This window comes from Cannabis sativa, chromosome 9 (assembly GCF_029168945.1).
Source record: "Cannabis sativa cultivar Pink pepper isolate KNU-18-1 chromosome 9, ASM2916894v1, whole genome shotgun sequence".
Taxonomy (NCBI): Eukaryota; Viridiplantae; Streptophyta; class Magnoliopsida; order Rosales; family Cannabaceae; genus Cannabis; species Cannabis sativa.
The window spans coordinates 32,188,734-32,204,568 of NC_083609.1; the positions used below are offsets into that span (position 1 = coordinate 32,188,734).

The window sequence follows — 15,835 nt, forward strand, 5'->3', positions numbered from 1 at the left end:
CATATGATGATCCCACTGCCTCTGTTGTCTTGTCACAACCGAAGAGATCAATACCATTTAGTTTTCTTCGACATAATTCACGGTACCTTGTCATAGTGGGAGAGTTTCTAGGAACTCACCTTCTTATGACTTGGGAGACACTAGTGTTTTAAAATCCATTGTGAGTTTAAACAAGTAATGGATTGTCAAGATAAGAAACTAAGAAGAAAGCCAATAGAACTATGGTTTAATCCATTCATATGGAGTAACCTAAATTTTTCTATTACAAGGACATAAAAGGAAATTTTTGTTAATAAGTCTATTCAATGGACTTAACAAAACTTACTGTTCCTAGTATTATAGGTTTGAGTTTATCTAAACCTATGGCTTGTGGTATACCTGGTAATTACTTACTCTAATGCAAGCAACTTACTTTAGTAAGATGTTGAAGCATTTTCTTTCTAATGGCAATCTATAGAAGCTTCACAACTTCTTAGACATAGATTTTATTTATCTAAGGAAAAGTCTCAACTATTCTAGAAAAGATAAAGCCATGAAAGAATTTCTTAAATCAACAATGAGAGGTCTTAGATATGCTTTTGTATGCCTTAGACCAGACACCTGCTGTTGAGTGGGAGTAATGAGTAGGTATCAGATTGATCCAGGAGAAGAACATTGGAAGACAATCAAGTAAATCTTAAGATAAAGAAGAGGAACTATATGTTAGTCTATAAGGGTGTGTTTAAAACTCTTAGACTACACCATATCAGATTTCGAAATTTGCCTTTGTGCTAGTAAACCTTTCTGATAAGATGGTGATTACTCTGGGGGTGGAATAGTGATTTTGGAGAAGTGTAAAAACCTATCTGAAGTCTCTAGGTCTACCAGAGAGGGACTGAATGTTAAGGTTGCAGGAAAGGTACTTATGCAGTCTAAGGAAAGTTCTATACATTTTTGGCATCATTCCAAATTGCCTTAAACTACTAGTGTTAATTTCCTGATTAACCAAAAGTAGTTGCCAAAGATATAGAATCCAGTATCCCAAGAGAGTAGACATATAGAGAGGAATTTCACATTATCAATGATTGTGTGATTAAAGGAAGAGTAATGGTGGAGAAAGGGTTGTGATTAATTCAACCTTTCAGATCCTATTACGAGGAGTTTACTACTACTACACTTGATTTGTATATCAAGGTGTTGAGATTATTTGAAACGCACTTTTTGTTTTATATTAGTGCAAGTGGGAGTTTGTTGGGTTTTATGCCCTAAATAAAACTCATTTCAATATAATCAGATTTACTTATTAATATAGATCAGAAATAACATTTAATGTTGCATGGTTCACATAATTTATTTCATGATTATATGTACATAATGTATAAATTCATTTGAAACCCTTTTCACATATTTGATCCTGTTTATTGTGCCCTCAACACATTGGAAAGTAAACATGACTATGTGAATAAAGTTTCCTAGATTTACCAGACATAGGGTTTTACTGATATGATAATCTACAACAGAGTTTACTTGCATTTGGAGAAGTGCTATGTTCTTTCCAGAGCATTGGTTAAAGTAAAGCTCAGGTTGGATGCATGGAGTATGCATCGGAAGGGACCGATATTGAACTTTGACTTAGATTTATTAAACTTACCGTAATATCTATTCAAGTCAATATCGCCTAGTTGATCCTAGATCAAATGATCTTAATCGTGATATGATTAGGCTCAATCTTGAAAGACTATTCGTGTTCTTTGATTTGTTAGTTAAGCCTACTTTTAGGTCAGGTTGATACGTACATTTTGAGAACACGGTAGTGCAATTGAGTGGGAGCGCTATCATAAACATGGAATCTATAGCTTCTATCTGGCGAATAGTAAGCAAAGGATGATCTCCTTCGAGCTTGACCAAACGAACATAAATGGTGGAGTACTCATTTCACATAAGCTGAAATATCATTTATACGGGGTCAAGTGTTTTAAGGAATAAATACATTGTAGGGTGTAACGGTAATTTAATCCCTTTACAGTGTAGATCATTCATATAGAGGATCATTGATCACATTGGGATTATAACAATGGATAACTAATGATGCGTCTATATGGTGGAACATATAGAGCATTCTATATAACTGAGAGTGCAATTCTAAGTTCTATGCGTGGATTCAATGAAGAATTAATAAGTTAGTGAATTTTAGTAATAAATTCTTGATCTACTTATTGGAAGCTCGGTTATATAGACCCATGGTCCCCGCACTAGTTGAGATAATATTGCTTGTAAGACTCATGTAATTGGTTTTGATTAATCAATTATAATTCTCAATTTAGACTATGTCTATTTGTGAATTTTTCACTAAGTAAGGGCGAAATTGTAAAGAAAGAGTTTATAGGGGCATATTTGTTAATTATGATACTTTGTATGGTTCAATTAATAAATATGATAAATGACAATATTATTTAATAATTATTTATAGTTATTAAATAGTTAGAATCGACATTTAAATGGTTGAATGAGAAAATTGGCATTTTTGAGAAAATCAGATGCAGAAAAGGTAAAACTGCAAAATTGCCAAAAGTGAGGCCCAAATCCACTAGTATAGGGCCTGCCACTTTTGTAGGAAATTTAAACTGATATTTTCATTATTTTAATGCAAAATAATTCAAACCTAACCCTAGTGGAATGCTATAAATAGATAGTGAAGGCTTCAGGAAAATTACACTTAAATTTCTACACTTCTGATTCCGAAAAAACTGAGCCTCTCTCTCTCCCTATCTTTGGCCGAACCCACTTTCTCTTTCTTCTTCCTTCAATTTTGAAAATTTTAGTGTGAGAGTAGTGCCCACACACAGCAAGTGATACCTCAATCATAGTGAGGAAGATCGTGAAGAAAGACATTCAGCAGAAGGAGTTTCAGCATAAAAGATTCAGAGAAAGAGATCGAGGTTCAGATATTGATAATGCTCTGCTACAGAAAGGAATCAAGGGCTAGATATCTGAACGGAAGGAGTCATTATATTCCGCTGCACCCAATGTAAGGTTTCCTAAACTTTATATGTGTTTATTTCATCGTTTTAGAAAGTTCATATTTAGGGTGTTAATAAACATACTTGTGAGTAGATCTAAGATCCTGGTAAAATAAATTCCAACAGTATTTACAATATGAAACAAGAAGATTGTATAAATAAGAATACTTTGATTCTCGCTAATCGGAGCATCGTTAGATTCTTATTTAAATACGAAATTATCCTAATTCCTCTTAGCTTATTCATTTCGAATTAGCTCAATAACATATCATTGGATGAATGGTCTATAAATCATTTCATGTCATTCTATATTTTCTCTTAAGAAATTAAATAACGAATATGATTATATTCCCGAAATTCTATCCCGAAATGATATAAATTCTCGATCTTAAAATCTCGTACTTGTATGGGCAAATAAACTTAGAGTTAAATTAGTAGTGGTGGTCCAAGAAAGAATTACTCATTATACAGTTACACTTTCACAAGTGTTTCATAACTATTTTCTATCAATGGATTCAAACTGTATGAGTTTAGTATTATGTGACCAGAATCAACTTGCACTATTCTAAGAACTCTTGGATGTAACTAAACCTAAGTCATCAAAAGATATAACCACATATTCTTAATCTATGACATTTGTAACTTGTTCATAGTGGTTTTGACAAGATTATTCTCTGTAAAGAGTTAATATGCCTATATCCACTGAAATTAAGTTCATCTCATTCGCAGATGGATGTACATTCAGGGGTGGATATGAGTTTTCGTTGTATTCTTAAAACGATCACTCTAGATTTTACCTTATACAAAAGAAATTTGAAATGTTTGAAAAATTTCATGAATTTCTAACAATGGTGAAAAACCATTAAGGTAAGTGGTTAAAGATCTTGCGAACTGATAGGGGTGGAGAAAAAGTTAGTAGATATGCAGTTCAAAGATCATTAATTTGATTTTTGAATTATATCCAAACTTACCTCCCCGAAAATTCAATTTGCATATTGATAATTAGTTACTAGTCGTTGCCTAAATCCTTCTATGGTAATATAATTTCAGAATGATGCAATGGTTGTATACTTAATGTAAATCATTACTAGATTCATGGATGACCTAATCGAAATCTTAAGAAAAGCTAGAACTGCTAACCCTGGTTTGCATGTTTGTTAGCTATTCTAAGTGATTAGGGGTGGAACATCCCATAGTCAATAGATAAGAAAGTGTTTTTTTAAACAAATACTACTTTTCTAAGAAAATGACTAAGTCTGAAAATAAAGTAGAAAATAAAGGAGATATTTTTTTCTTGATTCTAAAAGTGTCCTATCATCTTATTCTACATATGATGATCCCACTGCCTCTGTTGTCTTGACACAACCGAAGAGGTCAATACCATGTAGTTTTCTTAGACATAATTCACTGTACCTTGTCGTAGTGGGAGGGTTTCAAGGAACTCACTCTTCTTATGACTTGGAAGACACTAGTGATTAAAATCCATTGTGAGTTTAAACAAGTAATGGATTGTCAAGATAAGAAACTAAGAAGAAAGCCAAGAGAACTATGGTTTAATCGATTCACATGGAGTAACCTAAAGTTTTCTATTATAAGGACATAAAAGGAAATTTTCGTTAATAAGTCTATTCAATGGACTCAACAAAACTTCATGTTCCTAGTATTATAGGTTTGAGTTTATCTAAACCTATGGCTTGTGGTATACCTGGTAATTACTTACTCTAATGCAAGCAACTTACTTTAGTAAGATGCTGAAGCATTTTCTTTCCAATGGCAATCTATAGAAGCTTCATAACTTCTAAGCATAGATTTTATTTATCTAAGGAAAAGTCTCAACTATTCTAGAAAAGATAAAGCCTTGAAAGAATTTCTTAAATCAACAGCGAGAGGTCTCAGATATGATTTAGTATGCCTTAGACCAGACACCTACTGTTGAGTGGGAGTAATGAGTAGGTATCAGATTAATCCAGGAGAGGAACATTGGAAGACAATCAAGTAAATCTTAAGATTAAGAAGAGGAACTATATGTTAGTCAATAAGGGTGTGTTTAAAACTCTTAGACTACACCACATCAGATTTCAAGACTTGCCTTTGTGCCAGAAAGTCTGCTGATAAAATGGTGATTATTCTAGGGTGGAGTAGTGATTTTGGAGAAGTGTAAAAACCTATCTACAGTCTCTTAGTCTACCAGAAAGAGACTGAATGTTAAAGTTCCAACTTGCCTTAACTACTAGTGTTACTTCCTCAATAACCAAGAAGTAGTTGTCAAAAGTATAGAATCCAGTATCCCAAGAGAGTAGACATATAGAGAGGAATTTCACATTATCAAGGATTTTGTGGTTAAGGAAGAGTAATGGTGGAGAAGAGGTTGTGTTTAATTCAACCTGTCAGATCCTATTACGAGGAGTTTACTACTATTACACTTGATTTGTATATCAAGGTGTTGAGATTATTTGAAATGCACATTTTGTTTTATATTAGTGCAAGTGGGAGTTTGTTGGGTTTTATGCCCTAAATAAAACCCATTTCAATATAATCAGATTTACTTATTAATAAAGATCAGAAATAACATTTTATGTTGCATGGTTCACATGATTTATTTCATGATTATATATATATAATGTATGAATTCTATTTAAGTCCAGAACATATGAATTTGTTAAAGATTATAGTGTTGTCAGCACAGTTGAATATAATCTTAATTATATGTTCGAAAGTTTATTCCCTGATTTGTCAGAACACTGGATTTAGACTGACATGGTATAATCAGCGATAGGTATTCTTACACCTTGGAAAAGTGTTATGTTCTTTCCAGGACATTGGTAAAGTTTACCAGTATCGGATGTATGGAGTATACATCGAAAGGGACCGATATTGAACTTTGATTAGATATATTAAAACTTACCGTAATATCTATTCAATTCAATATCACATGTTGATCTTAGATCAAATGATCTTAATCCTGATATGATTAGGTTCAATCTCAAGAGTGTTATTCGTGTTCTTTGATTTGTTAGTTAAGCCTACTTTTGGGTTAAAGTGATACGTACATTTTGGGAACACGGTACTGCAATTGAGTGGGAGCGCGAATATAAATATGGAATCTATAGCTTCTATCTGGTGAATAGAAAGTAAAGGATGATTTCCTTCAAGCTTAACCAAACGAAAATAAATGGTGGAGTACTCATTTCACTTAGCTGAAATATCATTTATACAGGGTTAAGTGTTTTAAGGATAAAATACATTGTAGGGTGTAACGGTAATTTAATCCCTTTACAGTGTAAATCATCTATATAGAGGATCATGTTGGGTTTTATGCCCTAAATAAAACTCCATTTCAATGTAATCTATTTTATTCAACATCAATAAAGAAACAGAAGTATTTTTCATTCATTTGTGTATGTTTTGGTTCACCTTATCAATTTCTTGTCTATTTGATTTATAAATTCATTTGAAAGCCTTTTCACATACTTGATCCTGTTTATTGTGTTGTCAACACTTTGGAAAGTAAACATGACTATGTGAATAAAGTTTCCTAGATTTATCAGACACAGGGTTTTACTGATATGATAATCTACAACAAGAGTTTACTTGCATTTGGAGAAATGCTATGTTCTTTCCAGAACATTGGTTAAAGTAAAGCTCAGGTTGGATGCATGGAGTATGCATCGGAAGGGACCGATATTGAACTTTGAGTTATATTTATTAAACTTACCGTAATATCTATTCAAGTCAATATCGCCTAGTTGATCCTAGATCAAATGATCTTAAGCCTATTATGATTAGGCTCAATCTAAAGAGGCTATTCGTGTTCTTTGATTTGTTAGTTAAGCCTACTTTTAGGTCAGGGTGATACGTACATTTTGGGAACACGGTAGTGCAATTGAGTGGGAGCGCTAACATAAACATGGAATCTATAGCTTCTCTCTGGCGAATAGTAAGTAAAGGATGATCTCCTTCGAGATTGACCAAATGAAAATAAATGGTGGAGTACTCATTTCACATAAGCTGAAATATCATTTATACATGGTTAAGCGTTTTAACGATAAAATACATAGTAGGGTGTAACGGTAATCTAATCCCTTTACAGTGTAGATCATTCATATAGAGGATCATTGATCAAATTAGGATTATAACAATGGATAACTAATGATGTGTCTATATGGTGGAACATATAGAGCATTCTATATACTGAGAGTGCAATTCTAAGTTCTATGCGTGGATTCAACGAAGAATTAATAAGTCAGTGAATTTAGGTTATAAATTCTTGATCTGCTTATTGGAAGCTCGGTTATATAGACCCATGGTCCCCCCACTAGTTGAGATAATATTGCTTGTAAGACTCATATAATTGGTTTTGATTAATCAATTATAATTCTCAAAGGGAAATTTCAATTTTTGACCCTAATAATACAACATATATCAAAATTTATACCCCTTTATAATTTGTACAAATTTATTCCTATAATTTTAAAAGTTTCCTAAAATACCCCCTAAATTAAAAATTCCCTCTCTCAGACGTTCCCTCTCTCTTTCTGACGCTCCCTCTCTCTCTCGCTCTTCACGATCACGAACCCCCCCCCACATTTCCCTCTCTCAGACGTTCCCTCTCTCTCTCATTCTCTCTGTTTTCCTCACGAGCACGAACCACAACCCACAAGCCCTCACGAACCCACAACCAACACGCTCCCACACTCACGAACCCACAAACCAGACTTCCCCTCTCTCTCTCTCTGTTCTCCTCACGAGCACGAACCCACAACCCATCACGAACCACGACGAGGACGATCCAGGACCACGACGACGACGAAGCACTGAACTTCACTGAAGTGAACCATTGAACCACGAAAAGGTAAGTTTTTTTCTGTTTAAATTTTAGAAATTTCAATGCGAATTTCTGTATGTGCTTCAGATTTTGTGTGTTTTAGATTGTATATGCGAATTTAGATGTCAATAGTTGCATGTTGTATGTGTTGGATATGTTTCAATGGTGTTTTCTGTGTTTTTACTTAGTTGTCGATGAAATGTCGATAGGATGTCGATATGTGTAGGTATCTGGTTATGTGCTTGAACATTGTTGTCGACAGGTTGTCGACGTAATGTCGACTACTTGTCGATGGTTTTACCTTTGTTTTGATATTGTGTAGTTTTGCCCTAGAATGTCGACAATTTGTCGACTGTGTGTCGATAGTTTGTCGATAATAAGTTGCAGTTCATTCTTGTGCAAGTTTACTGTTAGGATGTCGACAATTTGTCAACTGTATGTCGACATTTTGTCGATTATAAGTCCTAGTTCATTTTGTTGGTATAATGTCGACGATTTGTCGACTGTATGTCGATAACTTGTCGATGTTGGTAGTTTGCCACTGCTCTTATGGTAATGTCGATAGAATGTCGATCGTATGTCGACTGTTTATCGACCAGGTATGAATGTTTGTTAATGTCGACAGAATGTCGACATGATGTCGATGTTATGTCGACATTTCTTAACTTTTTTGACATTTAAATTTGTTTGGTCTTTGATTTTTCAGATGGCTCCCAGACTCATTATTCCAGCACCCGAGCATTTCACTGGCCGCGTCACATATAGGGGCACTGGAATTTTTGCAAAAATCAAAGCTCGGTTTGAGGAGTTCAACCTTAACAACACGGCGAAGGAAAGCCGTTTCGGGAGCTTCTGGAATGCCGTACCACTGACATTCTCCTCGGTGTTATTTCACCAGCTGATGCTCCACAAAATGAAAGTGGATGCTCAGGAGGAGTTGAGGATGAGGTTTTATGTTGGTCGGAAGGAGGTCCGATTCGGGGTGCTGGAGTTTGCACTCATTACGGGTTTGGACTTCTCCTCGGGGCCAACAGAAGAGGAGAAGGCTGCGCAGGTCGCGCGCTCGGGGTCAGACCGATTGATCAACAAATATTTCAACCGGTCTGATACTGTGAAGACAGAAGCACTCCAACTTCAGTTCACAAACTGCCAGAACCCGGAAGACTTGTACAAGCTCGGCTTGTGCTTGTTTGTGGAGTCAGTGCTTCTGGGCCGCGAGGCCAACGCGCTGATCACGCCTCACATACTTAGATATGTGGAAGACCTCGAGTTCTTCTTCCGGATTCCTTGGGGGAAGCACTCATTCGCCAGACTCATGCACTCGCTTCAGAAAGACATGTTGAAACAGAAGGCCAACTACGAGAAGAAGCTGAGTTCGGATGTTCAGCACGAGTGCAAATACACAGCATATGGCTTCGCACCTGCAGTCCAATATTGGGCGTACGAGGCCATTTTGGAGGTTGGCAAGAGGTATGGCACGAACCACGGGATTCGGTTCCCCAGGATGCTTAGCTGGACGAGCAAAGGCGATATGGGGAAGAAAGACATCAGCGCATTATTTTCTAGACGGGTATGATTTTCACTTATGTTCTGAATAATTATTTAACATAAATGCTTGTAATAAATGCTAAATGGTTTTATTTTGATATTTTTTAAACCATAAACAGAATCTGGAAGTGGTGAAGGGGCTACTTCCACGGACAGAGGAGGAGGCATTTGTGAGGACAATTTCTTACGATGGTGTGGAGAACCTGGTTGATGATGTTGTGGATGACACAGAGGCTGAGGCAGGTAGTCAGGTACCAGAGACTCAGGTCCCAGACACTCAGGAAAGAGACACTCAGGTACCAATTTTTGGAACTTTTTTATGTCTTCATTTTTTATTATTTTTGTTTTGTGATATTTGTTACATTGTGGAATTATCGTATGCTTACCGTATTTTTTTGATATATATTTTTTCAGGCCACTGGTTCAGAACCTCAGCCCAGTGCACCATCTTCATCAGGCGTTCGGGGTGCCGAGTACACTGATTTAGTGGCTCGGTTGGATAGGATCGAGGCTGACACTCAGGGTCTGTATGCTGCTCAGGCCGAGCTGAAGAAGGCATACGAGACCAGCCATGTAGAGCTGAAGGGTGGTCAGAACGTAATTATGGAGCAGCTCAGACACATATTGGCCATGTTGAATCGTCCGCCAACGACAGCTTCAGCACCGGAGGCCCCAGCAGATCCATCTACCCCACCACCAGCTGCTTCACCCCCAGTAGAAGAGGATGAGGTCTTCCCCGACGATTACGATCCTTATGAGGGAGCTCCAGCGACTCCGATCGAGGCACAACCTCTTATCCATGTACATGACACCGAGTCGCAGGGTGAGATTCTGTCCATAGAGGCACAACCTGCAGTGGTTAAGAGTCGGAAGAGGAAGAGAAAGCCTCCTGTATGGTTCGGTGACTATACGGAGATGAAGAGGAGACATAGGCCATCTTCGACTTTTGATCCCCTGGAGCCACCGGATGAGAAATTGTTAACCACTTTCCGAAAGTGGTGTGTTGGACTCATTCCGAACCACCGACTTCGGGATTTGAGAAGTGGTGATTACGGTCCAGGATTCTTTTGGGTAATGCTCACACCAAAGGAATGGCTTACAGATGACGTAAGTAAAGTATTTTATAATATTACTTCACTTTTCAACTTTATGTGCAATTAATATATTTTTTTGTCTAACTGACATTTCCCTTTATATGCAGCATATAGATGCAGCAATGCATATGCTGAGGAGGCGACGCACCGACTATCCACTGACATTTCCTCAGAAGGGTATCATTCTCTCCACATTCGTGACCGCCATGATCAGCAGTGCATGGACGAGCCACAAGGGTCCGAGGAAAAACTTTAAATGGGAGGATTATATCCTGGACTACTGCACAGGGTTTCATAAGGTATTGTTTTAGTAAGATTTTAAATGTTAATTGTTTGGGAAGATTATTATGGTTTGTTAATTGTTTCGTTGTTCTCTGTAATTACAGTCCCAAGTCTTTGAGAGATGGAGGGGTAACGAGTTTATTTACTTCGTTCTGCACCTTCCCACGGCAAGACACTGGGTCACAGTTGAAGTCGACATAGAGCTGTGGAAAATTAATGTCTACGACTGTGATTCCAACGTCTGTCATTGGACCGCCTTGGAACCCATCATGAAGGTTTGGGCAGAACTGCTGCCCTCGCTACTCCTTGCAACCGGGGAATTTCCACATAACAACCAGATCATGGCGTTAGCTAACTGTGAGATCACGGTGCTTCCAAAAATGCACGCGACTCGAGCCACTCACGACTTAGTTCCGAAGTCAGCAACCAGGTACATAGCGATAAAAAAGTACTATAGTATTAAAATATGTTTTACGTTAGACTGACTTTACATTTTTTTTTGCATTTAGTGGTGATTGTGGCGTGTATTGCATTGAGTATGTGGAGCATCTCATGATGCAGCGTGGATTGACCGATGTGACGCCAGACCGGATAGCCATGTTTCGTCAACGGTGGTGTGTCGATTTATTTTACCAAAATGTCGGCTGATTATATGTGTAATTATTGGGACATTGTATATTTTGTGTAATTAACATTACAGTTACGTATATATAGATTTTCTTTTCGTTCAAATTTTGATAATTATACGTGGTTTCAAATATAAAATATCAACATTATTCAACAAAAATAACTATTAAACCTAAAAATAATTAAAATATTTGAAAAATATTCAACCTCAACAAAAATAACTATGACAAAATATGCATCATTACAATATATCAAATTTCCCAACGAATACGTACAAGACGCCTCAGATGCGGGCTTTGCATGTTGCTCTGTTGTGGCCTGAAGCACCACAGCGGCTGCAGTTTCGTGGTACAGAACCTTTTTATCACCGTGACGGAAACGGTTCTCCGTCTTCTTCCGGCCGTTGCTTTTTCTTGGACGACCTACGGGCTTCTTTTCCACGGGTACCCCAACTTTCATATTCTTGATGTGTTACGGGAGAACCCAATCATCCTCGTCACCAGCGAGATTGATTGTATCATCGTAAATCTTCCTCCACGTTTCTTTTGAATAATAAGGTGAGCAAAGCGTGTACACACTTGTGTTCGTTTTCAATGCCGCGGCACATGCATGAAGGCAAGGGAGTTTCAATAACGTAAACACGCCGCAGGTGCATGTTCTTTCAACTAGATTCACATCACCACCTCTTTCACCGTTAGGTCCCCTACCAACGTTATACAAATTGGCTCCATTTCGTTGGACGCGCCTGTACCTTGCATTTTCATGAATTTTTGCCAAGTTTTTTTCGAAGAGCGTGGCCAAAGGGGTGGCACATTTGTCAGCATTTTCGAGGCGATCAGCGAACCACGATTGGAGTGTGAACCTGATAAATTCAACCAAAGTAGTTATTGGATATTTCCTGAACTCTTCTGTGACACTATTGAAGCTTTCAGCAGCGTTGCTCGTCATGATGTTGTATCTATCGCCCAAACAATAAGGGTGAGCCCACTTCTCAAACCCTATACTCTCCACATATGCAGCGATGGCCGGATTCATCTTTCTAAGCTTCTCGAACTCTCTATCGCATTCAGTCTTCGACCATGCGTAAGCAACATTATATATTTGGTTGTGAAAAGCATCAGTCTTGAATTTGGCGTTCACGTTCATAACAATGTGGTGATAGCATGCACAGTGGACTGCTTCGGGAAAAACAAGTTCAACAGCATGATCGATGCTTTGATGCCTATCTGACACAAACACTAAGTTCTCAACCACGCCAATTGCTACCCTCAACTTCTGTAAGAAATACGTCCAGGAGTCGTTATTCTCACTGTCAACGATACCATAAGCAACCGGCAACAATTGGTTGTTCGCATCGTATGCCACAGCAACTAACATTATACCGCCGTACTTCGTCTTCAAGAAGGTGCCATCGATACTCAAAACAGGACGACAAAAAGAAAAGCCCCTTCTACATGCACCGAGTGATATAAAACAGTACTTGAACCGCTCATCCTCTAAGTACAAGTCAGTAATGGTACCTGGATTCTTCTGTTCCAGCATGTACAAGTACCCAGGAAGCTTCATGTATGAAAACTCAGGCGTACCCCTAGCATACGTAAGTCCCATCTCCCTGCACCTCCACGCCTTCACATAACTCATACTGATACCGTAGTTGTCAAACATGTCCCTCTGTATGTCTTTAGCCTTGTACTTAGTTCCGTCTTGGGTGTACTTCCCCTTAATAAGGTGGCCAACTACCCATGGTGCTGCTTGACGGTGATCTGAACGTCTCGCATTCAAGTTACATGTGTGTTCATTGTGAAATACAGTGACCTCAAAGTTGTCAGAATGCATCTTCTTCCTCCCCCTCAATCTCCATTTACAATCTGGAGCCTTGCATGTAACGTACAACACATCAGGGGATGACTTCTTCACCATCCACTCGAAATTGTTATTAAGGGCAAACCTACCCACAACTTGTCTCAATTCTTCCTTGTTTTCATAAAAATTACCAAGCTCTATCACCCCTGCTTCCTTACTTTGTAAACAAGTAGTTAGCTCATGATTTTCCATTATATCTTCCTTTGTCCACATGGGAGCTTTGAACTTGGTACAAACTTCGAAAGAGGAGAACGTTGAGAAGGTTGCATGACGAGCATGTTCTTCAGTTCTGCCTGGTCGACTACTGCTAGTTCTAGGTGTAGTGCGATTTTCACTACGAGGTTGTCGTTCTCGCTGTGTACCTTGGTTACTCGGTACACACTCTAACCTCAACAATGGTCCCTCTACGGGTTCATCGACTGCTAAATCATGGTCATCGTCCATATTCAAATCTACAATAGGATCATTATTGTAGAAGGGTGTATCGAACTCTTCAAACTGATGAAATCCTGTCGCTTCTTGTTCTTGCCCTACATTGGTCGGAACATCAAAATTGGTCGGAACCTCTAAATTGGTCGGAACCTCTAAATTGGTCGGAACCTCCTCATTCACACCAATCCCAACATCTGTTTCGGGAACGCAAGACCCTACCACACTCCGAGGGAGAGGATTAGTAGGCGGCGTAGGCTCCGAATTCCCAACTTTTCTCACCTTGGTCACGAATAATGGCATAAACTCTGTATTTGACATTGTTGCCCTCATCTCTAAAAACGTTCTCAGTTGGCGTTCTCTCTTAATAACCTCTGGCGCAACCATTTTCCCCTTCATGTACAAGGAACAAATCTCCAACTTTAAATCATACGCTACCGGATCAACTTCCAACTCTTCATATAAAATTTGTCGCAGTTCTTGTAGGGTTGTCTTGGTTGTAACTGTCAACGTCAAGCTGCTATTTGCTTTGTAGATCCAATTATAATTCTCACATAACCAAACACCATCGTACGATACAACAAGGAACACTTTGTCTCCTGCAATTGCAAACCAAAAAAACAAGGTCAGTAAAGGAAAAAACACCAAAAAAAAATAAAAATCGACATCCCATCGATATCAATAGACATAATGTCGAGAAGCACAACACCAGAAATGAGGGCACTGATTGTCGACATTGTGTCGACATATTATCGACATACAATCGACAATAACAACAACCATGCTCGTCATCGACATAATATCGACATATCATCGACATTCAATCGACAATTAAAAACGGTTGCACATTAAATGTTAATAAATTTTACATACGTTCCCAACAACCCTTCCCAACTGAAACGTTGCATGTCAGACACGTGTCATATCGACAAGAAGTCGACATGAGGTCGACATGTCGTCGACAATTAAAAACGGTTGCACATTAAATGTTAATAAATTCCAACGACCCTTCCCAACTGAAACGTTGCATGTCAGACACGTGTCCTATCGACATGAAGTCGACATGAAGTCGACATGTCGTCGACAAATGTGTTAGCAGTGACACTAAATTGGCATGTGGTCGATAAGATGTCGACATAGTATCGACATTCTGTCGATAAATACGCCATTTCATGCGTTTTTCCCTGTACAGTTACGCATTTAATGACCATTAAATTTTCATACATTCCCAACATTTTTACTGCTCTATAAAAGCAAAGGGAAATCAATTTCATAAGTGCTCTTGTATTCTACCTATCTCTTACTCTTAAAAATTTTCTCTTATTCTCTTAAGTTTGAAATATGGCCCCAAGGAAGAACGGCAAATTCCCCATCCTAACTCCTGAGGAGCTGAAGCAGGAGGACGATGTTGGCATAGTTACTCCTGCAATGCAGAAAGTTTTGGACGCCGCTCGAGCTTTCGAAAGAGAGCGAAACGGTAACGAGTTCAGGTTCATGCAACTTGAACGAGAATTTGCAAAAACTGGTGAATGGCCGGCTCCACCACCTGGGTTCCCCGAAGGATGCCGTCGTTGCAAACTGGGCATCTTCAACGGTAAACCGGTGAAGCCTGGAACATTATGCAAGTATTGCAAGGCTCACCCACAAGCCAAAGAATTTAAAAAAAAAATAATTTCTTATGTTATGGTTTGTGGGTTTTATTTAATGTTTTTTTTTTAATTTTTATGAACTTTTATTTTCTGTTTTTTTTTTTTATGTTTTTTTTTTGTTATTTTTAATGAAGTTTATTTTCTGTCAATGTTATGTTATGTTTTATCTACGGTATTTTTCCATTGCATGATGTCGACAAAATATCGACAACTTCTAAAAACAACAAAAATGCTTGTTGTCGACATTCTGTCGACAAACAAGTCGACAAAATGTCGACAAATAGTTAATCCCAAAGTTGGTTGCATGATGTCGACAACATGTCGACATAAAGTCGACATAACGTCGATAATGGTCGTCACTGACCTTTCCTCTATAATCATCGACAAACCATCGACATATCATCGACATATCATCGATAACACTGGAAAACCCAGAAATCGACTGAAAACCAGATCTGCCAGATCTCAACAATTTCAGACCAAAAAACAGCAGTTCCAACAATAAACACACGTATAACA

At 38.0% G+C, this 15,835-nt stretch overlaps 1 protein-coding gene across 2 annotated transcripts; it reads left to right on the forward strand.

The window, feature by feature from the left end:
• Nucleotides 1–7,416: 7,416 nt before the first annotated feature.
• LOC133030812 (uncharacterized) lies at nt 7,417–11,730 on the forward strand. Of its 2 annotated transcripts, XM_061103712.1 has the most exons (7): nt 7,417–7,851; nt 8,531–9,394; nt 9,492–9,668; nt 9,787–10,479; nt 10,574–10,765; nt 10,853–11,178; nt 11,258–11,730. In XM_061103712.1, exons 2-7 carry the CDS (start codon nt 8,531–8,533, stop codon nt 11,394–11,396), a joined length of 2,391 nt encoding a protein of 796 aa, XP_060959695.1. In that variant the 5' UTR covers nt 7,417–7,851; the 3' UTR covers nt 11,397–11,730. The 2 variants fall into 2 exon arrangements, with proteins under 2 accessions (XP_060959695.1, XP_060959694.1); XM_061103711.1 differs by lacking the exon at nt 7,417–7,851 and having other exon boundaries at nt 8,290–9,394.
• Nucleotides 11,731–15,835: the final 4,105 nt, after the last annotated feature.

Coding starts and splice junctions, on each gene's coding strand:
- LOC133030812 (XM_061103711.1), top strand. CDS start 8,459: ATGATGTCGATGTTATGTCGACATTTCTTAACTTTTTTGACATTTAAA. Junction 9,395..9,491: donor GCGCATTATTTTCTAGACGG/GTATGATTTTCA, acceptor AACCATAAACAG/AATCTGGAAGTGGTGAAGGG. Junction 10,766..10,852: donor ACTGCACAGGGTTTCATAAG/GTATTGTTTTAG, acceptor CTGTAATTACAG/TCCCAAGTCTTTGAGAGATG.